Source organism: Neofelis nebulosa, chromosome 8 (assembly GCF_028018385.1).
Source record: "Neofelis nebulosa isolate mNeoNeb1 chromosome 8, mNeoNeb1.pri, whole genome shotgun sequence".
NCBI lineage: Eukaryota > Metazoa > Chordata > Mammalia > Carnivora > Felidae > Neofelis > Neofelis nebulosa.
Window position 1 is genome coordinate 59,151,779 of NC_080789.1, and position 9,182 is coordinate 59,160,960.

At 36.7% G+C, this 9,182-nt stretch overlaps 1 protein-coding gene and 1 long non-coding RNA gene across 7 annotated transcripts in view; both read left to right on the plus strand.

Annotated features, from left to right (window-relative positions):
• PRIM1 (DNA primase subunit 1) overlaps positions 1–8,483 on the plus strand; it is a 50,100-nt gene extending 41,617 nt beyond the window's left edge. For 5 of the 6 annotated variants that reach the window (XM_058742333.1, XM_058742335.1, XM_058742331.1 and 2 more), the window contains 2 exons: positions 5,501–5,599; positions 7,133–8,303. In XM_058742333.1, coding sequence (XP_058598316.1) covers positions 5,501–5,599; positions 7,133–7,152 — 119 coding nt within the window. In that variant the 3' untranslated portion in view covers positions 7,153–8,303. Of the gene's footprint in view, positions 1–5,500; positions 5,600–7,132; positions 8,304–8,344 lie in introns of those variants that run through there. The other variant, XR_009265606.1, reaches the window with a different exon arrangement.
• Positions 590–3,254, plus strand: LOC131519365 (uncharacterized). The gene is made up of 2 exons (XR_009265607.1): positions 590–2,015; positions 2,267–3,254. It is a non-coding gene; the product is annotated as an uncharacterized LOC131519365 (long non-coding RNA).
• Positions 8,484–9,182: the final 699 nt, after the last annotated feature.

Consider the following 9,182-nt stretch of genomic DNA (forward strand, 5'->3'; position numbering starts at 1 on the left):
TGATCTCACAGTTTGTGAGTTCAAGCCCCACATCAGACTCTCTGCTGTCAACACAGAGCCAGCTTCAGATACTCTGTCCCCCCTCTTTCTCTGCCCTTGCCCCACTTGCGTGCTCGCTCTCTCTCTCTCAAAAATAAATATTTAAAAAAAAAAAAAAAAGAGTTGGATGCTTACTGACTGACCCACCCAGATGCCCCTTAAATTCATTTATTAGCCATTTTTCATTTATATAGCCATATGTGTCTAGTAACTATTATAATGGACAGGGCAGATCTGTGATTTCTGATTGGCCTTTCTTGGTCAAATGTTGCTACACTACTTTCAAAACCCAAGCTCAAGGGGCGCCTGGGTGGCTCAGTCGGTTAAGTGTCTGACTTCGGCTCAGGTCATGATCTAGTGGTTCGTGAGTTCGAGCCCTATGTTGGGCTCTGTGCTGACAGCTCAGAGCCTGGAGCCTGCTTCAGATTCTGTGTCTCCCTCTCTCTCTCCCCCTCCCCCACTCACACTGTGTCTCTCTCTCAAAAATGAATAAACATTAAAAAAAAATGCAAAAAAAAACCATAAGCTCAAATATCAATTCATTAAAAAAAAAAAAAAAAAAGCTTCATCTATTCCAGCTCTAACATAATACCTAACATTGTACATTCCACTATTAATGTTTGTAGAATGATTACAGACATTTGATTTAAAGTATTTGAGGGGCACCTGAGTGGCTCAGTCGGTTGAGCGTCTCACTCTTGATTTCAGCCCAGTGCATGATCTCAGTTCGTGGATTCAAGTCCCACATTGGGCTCCACACTGGCAGTGTAGAGCCTGATTGGGATTCTCTCTTTCTGTCCCTCCCATGTACTCTCACTCAAAAATAAATAAACTTTTTAAAAAATAATAAAAATAAATCAAGTATTTAAAAAACGTCTCTAGGGGCGCCTGGGTGGCTCAGTCAGTTAAGTGGCCGACTTCATCTCAGATCATGATCTCATGGTTTGTGCGTTCGAGCCCCACATCGGGCTCTGTGCTAACAGCTCAGAGCCTGGAGCCTGCTTCGGATTCTGTGTCTCCCTCTCTCTCTGCTCCTCCCCTGTTCATGCTGTCTCTCTCTCTCCTTCAAAAATAAATAAAAACATTAAAATAATAATAATAAATTAAATAAATAAAAAATAAAACACATCTCCAACATGAAAAATCAGAATAAACTGGAAAAAGGAACTCAGAGAAAACAGACAACGCAAAGAACAAAGAAAACCAACCTTCCTTCCTTCCTTCCTTTCTTTCTTTCTTTCTTTCTTTCTTTCTTTCTTTCTTTCTTTCTTTCTTTCTTTCTTTAAAGTAATCTCTGCACCCAACATGGGGCTCAAACTCACAACCCAGAGATCAAGAATTGCATGCTCTACTAATTGAGCCATCCAGGTGCCTTGAAAACTTTTTTTTAAAAAACTAATATCCTTAGAGAATAAGAAAATAGTAGAACCATGAAGCAAGATTAGATTGCCATGAAAAGAGACACTTAGAGAACAAGAAAGAGGACTTAGAAATCGAGAACATAATCATTAGAATAAAAATTCAATGGAAGGGCTGGTAAAAAAAAGTTAAGATTTTCCAGAAAGTACTACAAAAAAGACAAGTTTTTGTTATTGTTGTTTTAAGGAGGAAAAAGATAAGAATGGTTCAGGAAGTCTAATACCTGACTATGGGAGTTTCAGAAAAAGAACAACCAGGGAGGGAAAAAATATCAAAACTGTATAGGAAACCATCCCGGAAATGAGCCCTTTATTGAAAAGGCTCAGAATAATAAGACAGACCTACACCAAGGCACATTATTTTGAAATTTCAGAACACTGAGAATTAAAAGATCTTAAGAGCTTTGTCACCCCTTCCTATTCCTCTCTCCCAAAAAGCCACAGACCTAGGAAGAATAGCCTTGGATTTCTAAACAATGGAAGTGTTCATTTGTTAGAAATAAGTTATAGAAAAGAAAAGTGGTTGCCATTCAAGAAGATTGAGAGGTCAGACTAAAGGTAGAGAGAGGCGCCTGGGTGGCTCAGTCGGTTAAGCATCCGACTTCAGCTCAGGTCACGATCTCGCGGTCCATGAGTTCGAGCCCCGCGTCGGGCTCTGGGCTGATGGCTCAGAGCCTGGAGCCTGCTTCTGATTCTGTGTCTCCCTCTCTCTCTGCCCCTCCCCCGTTCATGCTCTGTCTCTCTCTGTCTCAAAAATAAATAAACGTTAAAAAAAAAATTTTTTTTTTAATAAAAAAAAAAGAATAAAGGTAGAGAGCTGCTATTTTTTCTAACATGTTAGTAGTATTTTACTCCTTTTAACAACATGTATATATTACTTTAGCACAATTTTTTAAACTTAATATTGTCTCTTGATGACATCTTTTTCTTTTGTTTAGAGATTTTAAAGAGAAATTTTCTAATAACTATAACTTCAAAATTTATACAGTATTTACTTTCAAAAGTAAATTAAACTGCCTATCATTTCAAGTATTCATAAATAGCCTAATAGCTATCAGTCAGGGGTGCTTCAGAGATGGTGGGAGGTTGGAACAGGTGAAATGTAAGTTCCTTATTATTTCTTTAGTTTCTGCAATTTTAAGCCTTAGTCCTTTTTCACACTAGTACTATTTATTCCTGCCCTTCTTCCCAAATCCTGGAATGATCTCTACTGTCCTCTCTATCTAATTATGTCTTTTTTCTAAGACCCACTTCATAGCCACCTCAGTCAATCTTGATTGGTGAATTCTTTGGACTTACAATTATCCATATGCCTGTTTGGCCTTTAATTATATATTGTTTTCTATTACTACATATAGGACCTGTTTTTCCTGTGCATTTAAAAACTTCTTGAAACCAAAGAGTTTGGCTTATACTATTTTAGAATTTAGCATAGTACTTGATATATAATGGGCAGTAAATATTTAAGTAATTATTGAGTGCCTGTTATATATTCTACTATGGTGAAATAAGCATATAGACCTATATCCAAGGAGCTTAGAATCCTGAATTAAAGGTTCAAAGTACTATGTGGTTGGGGCGCCTGGGTGGCCCAGTTGGTTAAGCATCTGACTTCAGCTCAGGTCATGATCTCACGGTTCGTGGGTTCAAGCCCTGGGTTGGGCTGTGTGCTGACAGCTTGGAGCCTAGAGCCTGGAGCCTGCTTCTGATTCTGTGTCTCCCTCTCTCTCTGCCCCTCCCCTGCTCATACTCTGTCTCTCTCTCTCTCTCAAAAATAAATAAGTGTAAAAAAATTTTTTTCAAAGTGCTATGTGGTTGATCCCAAACTAAACTGTTTCTTTGGTTTACATTTATTGTTACAAGAAAATTCATATATAAACATGTAGGACAAAATATAATATATTTTCATAATTGCCACAGTTTAGATATTCATCCTTAATACCCTCGTCAAGATTTCCTTGTCTAGTTCCAAGTACATCAGACAGGTTTACTAAAAAACTTTTTAAGTATAGTTTCTTTTTTTTACTCTTTTCAGTGAACTATTATGAGGACTATTCCATGCAGACATGGCATGCTACCAAAATCCAAATCTCATCTTGTGCTCAATCAGATTTTCTCCCCTATTGGGTATTATAGATTATATAATTAAATAATCAGATTAAGATTCTGTATTCAAAATTTTACTGTGTAAATTCTTTTTAATTTTTATAAATCAAAAAATAAATAAAATTTTAAAATTGTTTTTTATTGTTTATTTTTGAGAGAGAGAGAGACAGAGCATGAGCAGGGGAGGGGCAGAGAGAGAGGGACACACAGAATCTGAAGCAGACTCCAGGCTCTGAGCTGTCAGCACAGAGCCCAACATGGGGCTCAAACCCGCGAACCATGAGATCATGACCTGAGCCAAAGTCTGGTGCTTAACCGACTGAGCCACCCAGGTGTCCCATAAAAAATAAAGTTTTTATAAGTCAAAAAATACTTAAGGCATATGACTATAAACTTCTGATTGTCTCCAGGTAGAATGACCCTGATTTCACATTCTTAATGTTTGCTCTGTTAGTAAAATTATTTATTACTGAAGCCACAATTTCTTTTTTTTTTTTTTTTTTTTTTAAATATTTGAGACAGAGAGAGAGTAAGCAGGGGAGGATAGAGAAAGGGGGACAGAAAATCCAAAGTGGGCTCTGTGCTGATAGCAGAGAGGCGGATGCAGGGCTTGAACTCATGAACCATGAGATCATGACCTGAGCCAAAGTCGGAGGCTTAACTGACTGAGCCACCCAGGCGCCCCAGTGAAGCCATAATTTCTAAAGAAAGGAATGTTGTATGGGACTTAACACAGACTCACTAGATTATGTTGGTCTAATATTAGAAAGCCTGACTACAAAAGTGGATGTGTATGGGTAGTTTGGATATTTTAGAGCAGCACTGTCTTAATACAGTAGCCACGTACGGCTATTAAGCACTTGAAATGTGGCTAGTATAGCTCAGCTGGATGTGTGGCTCAGCTGGACTCGATTTTGACTCCTATCATGATCTCACAGTTCATGAGGCTGAGCCCCTAGTCAGTCTACATGCTGACATCTCAGAGTCTGCTTGAGATTCTGTCTCTCCGCCTCTCTGCCCCCACTTGTGTTCTGTCTCTTAAAATAAATAAATAAATTTAAAGGGGTGCCTGGGTGGCTCAGTTGATTAAGTATCCAACTTTGTCTCAGGTCATGATCTTGCTGTTTAAGAGTTGGAGCCCCACATTGGACTCTGCTGACAGCTCAGAACCTGGAGCCTGCTTCAGATTCTGTGTCTACCCCTCTCTCTGCCCCTTCTCTGCTCACACCCTGCCTCTCTATCTCTCAAAAATAAACATTAATTTTTTTTAATTTAAAAACAAATAAACTTAAAAAAAGAAATGTGACTAGTATAAACAAGGAACTGATTTTTTAAATTTAACTTTAATTAATTTAAATTTCAAAACTGATAGGGATGCCTGGCTGGCTCAGTTAGTGAAACATGTGACTCTTGATCTCAAGGTTGTGAGTTTGAGCATCACATTGGATATAGAAATTACTTAAAAATAAAATCTTAAAAAAAAGTGTTTTAAATAAGTTTTAAAACTGATATTTGATTCAATTATTGGAAAACTTTTAAGTATGTTTGGGAAATTTGGGTATATGAGCCTACTTTTCAACTGTATATTTTATAATTTAAATCTAAATATAGATCAAGTATTTCTCATGATAATACATCATCTACATTGAGATGCATTTTAAATACAAAACACTAGAGTTCAAAGACTTAGTATGAAAGAATGTAAAATATTTCAATTTTTATTACGTTAAAATAATAATATTTTAGATATACTGGATTAAATATTAAAATTATTTTACCTTTTTAATGTGACTACTAGAGTATTTAAACTACACATTTCTTATTATATTGGACAACACTATTTTAAAGAACTCTTGAAAAAAAAAACTTAAAGTTATACTTTCGTGTAATTCTCACTTCCAAAATGCTAATTATAATGCATGGCCTTCATAATTTAGATTATAAGAAGACCAGTCTAGCTCCTTACATAAAAGTTTTTGAACAGTTTCTTGAAAACCTGGATAAATCCCGAAAAGGAGAACTTCTCAAGAAGAGTGGTAAGACTATACTTTTCCCTTTTAGCTATTTAGATATTAGTACAAGAAGTTTAAAGTATCCAGCAAGTGATTAATTTTAGAGCTCTAGCCTTTGCCCTCCTAAAACAAGTTATAGATTTAGCTTACTATCCTTAGTGTTTTAAAAATTGGTCACTTAATTCAATAGATATTCTATCAGGTACGATGTATCAGGTATCATGAGGGAAACAAAAATTAGTTATACAAAGATGAATTCCACACCATGCCTCCTGCCCTTAGGAAGTACTAACTGATACAAAACAAAGAAGTATAAAATGCCAAGAGATCTCATCTGATTCTGAGAACCTGAGATTTCATATGAAAAGAGTGATATTTGAACTCTTCAGTGAGTTGCTATACAGATTCTAATCCCCAATGCCTATATACCATGCCTTAAGGTATGAGTATGATTTCCACAAGCAGAGATATGATGGGATAAGGGTACAGGAGTGGATAAAGGTGACAGGTTGTTCATGCTTAAAGGAACAGCAAGGGCAAAAACATTAGAGACAAAAGCATCAGGTCACTCTGGAGGCCATCTAGTACAGCTAATCTTAAAAAAGATGTGTCAGGAAGTGATTGGATAGAAAACTGGAGAAGCAGACTGAAGCCAGGGTATAGATGGCCTTGAATTCCAGTCTTGAGAGTTTGGACTTAATTCAGTAGAGACAAGGAATCTATTAAAGGTTTTTGAGGAAGGTTTTGCCATGATTTATAGTTTAATCTAGCCAGATAAAACTAGCAACAAAAATCTGGGGGGATATAGGGGATATAATAGAGCCCAAGAGGCCAACTGGGCTATTACCATTTAGGAGAATAGCACTGGAGATCTCTAAAAGGTACAAATACTATAGCCATCCTTGAGAGGTGGTAATGATTTGGAAGCAGAGAGTTGAAAGAGGAAAGTTAAGTGTTACGGAAGCAGCCAGGGGAAAGTTTCAAGGAAATTATAGAGTGTCAAATGCAGTAGACAAGTGATAAAATCCTGTTGGATATGGGAACCCAAAGGAGATACCAAGAGGACAGCAGTGTCAAAGGAAAAGTTATTTGAATAGAAGAGACCCAAGCATATGTGTAAGCCAAAATGAAAAAAATCAGCAGTGAATATTATTCAGGAGATTGATGGATACCGTAGAAAACTGTGGCCATGTTACAGAAATACAAACTCCCTTTCCACTTCATTTCTTAATAAAATTCATGATGGTTAAAAAGTAGTGCCCAAGATAATGCTGAACTCATAGTAGCCACTCAGATATGTGCTTGTTGAATGAACAATGATGACACTGAACTTGGAAAGCCTCAGTGAACCTGCCATTCCAACTGGCCATACTAAGTCCTTTGTACTCTTGTTCTGTACTAGCTCAGCCTGTAATGTGGGCTTCAGCAAGTGTGAAAGCAAATCTTTATGCATGATGTGAATTTAATGGAAGCATTAACCAAATCAGAGTGTGAAAATAAATGGGATTTGTTTTGTTTTACTTTACTGTCCTTTGATAAGAATCTATTCTATTTCAGATTTACAGAAAGACTTCTGAAGATAACAACTCTCCTCAAACCATTGTAGATATCTTCTACCTTCAACCAATAACCAAATACTTCAACAGCATTTAATTAATATGGTGGAACCATATATGTGTTTTAGTGCTCAAAGCAAAATGTCCTTTTCTTGAAAAATAATTATGTTGAAAAGATTTCCTGAAACCACCAAAGGAGAGTGTCCAGGTTTCTCGAAGAAGCAGTAATGAGAGGAGCAAGTGGATTGCAAATATTTGTAAAAGTTAGTATCATACAAAGATAATTCTAAGATTTTTGATGTACCTTTTACCAGTTGCCATATGTATTTTGATCTACTTCTACCAGCTGCCGTATGTAGAGGCAAGTGAGCAGTAATATGCCGAAGACTTTAATCTCAGCTCAGATACAGCCTCCATATTTCTGGACTGAATATTCTAGGTACATGAGAGCTTTGTCCTTAAGTCGTAGACCTTAAGTTAAATTAATTATACCTAGAGTATGTATTAGGTCACTTCTAATTTTGCTTACTGGTATTTTTATTACCCAGGCCACACCCCACTGCTCATCTTTTAAAAATCATTTTAAATTGGGCATCTAAACATATGAGTTACTAGATTACAATAATAGGGCATAGTAGAGTGTTGTTTTTGTTTTTTTTTTACAACTGTTGCATTTGTAGCTCCTAACTTCTTTCCTCAGAAAATAACTGGATTAGTCAACACCATAGAGCAGCAGCTTAGAATAACCAATTTCACCAACATAAAGCCTATTTTACTTGACGAGACACTTCCCTTTCTACATATCCAAATACTTAACTTTAAAGGTTTTGTTTCTTCCATATTTGAATTTTTGCAATAGATTCTGAAAGTCAGATTTCTTTTGCCCAGTTTTACAACCAAGCTAAACAAAACAGTCATTCTGGTTTACAGTCCATCTTCTGAGAAACACTGAGAAGTCAAGCTATCAGGCTGGTGCTTTCTATGATTTATGAAAAATTTCCTTCCTTTATATTTCCTTTAACATTGTTTTCTCTGTAGCAACACATTCTTTTTTTTATCTTTTGGTGTATATGTATAAAACAGACTTTTGCAGTCAGTACACCGAAATGCCTTGCATTTCCTTCTCTTTTTCTAATCTTTTAAGAAAAAACATTAAAGACCACTGTGCAAAATTCCTTGTTATTTGAGCTTCTATTTACTATGTATTGTTCAGTTTTTAGGTTTGGAAACCAGTGGGTCGGTTAAAAATTCCTGAATACAAAATTACTAAAGACTCATCAGTCCATCTTAACTCAGAATGGGAGTGTAAAGGCTGGTGTTATGCTTTCAACAAGAGATATTTCAAGCTTCCAGTATGCCTACCATTATTTTAATGCTTTAATATTAAAGCCCTTGGATAAAGCTGCTGTACTAGCCCATAAAAGTAGTTTCAGAACATATTGTACTCATTGAAAAGAATAAATGTGGGGTTTTTTTGTTTTTTAATTTTTTTTTTTAATTTTTTTTTTTTTTTTAATGTTTACTTATTTTTGAGACAGAGAGAGACAGAGCTTGAACGGGGGAGGGGCAGAGAGAGAGGGAGACACAGAATTGGAAGCATGCTCCAGGCTCTGAGCCATCAGCCCAGAGCCCGACGTGGGGCTTGAACTCACGGACCGTGAGATCGTGACCTGAGCTGAAGTCGGACACTCAACCGACCGAGCCACCCAGGCGCCCCAAGAATAAATGTTTTTACACTGTATGTTAATTAACTGGAATTTATTTTTTAATTTTTTTAAACATTTATTCATTTTTGGGAGACAGAGCGTAAGTGGGAGAGGGGCAGAGAGAGAGGGAGACACAGAATCCGAAGCAGGCTCCAGGCTCTGAGCTGTCAGCACAGAGCCTGACGTGGGGCTCAAAGTCACGGATCGCGAGATCATGACCTGAGCCGAAGTCAGACACTTAACCAACTGAGCCACCCAGCCGCCCCTAACTAACTGGAATTTAAATGAAAACTTAAAAAAAAAATTTTTTTAATAATAAAGTCCTTTTTTTTTCAAAATAAATAA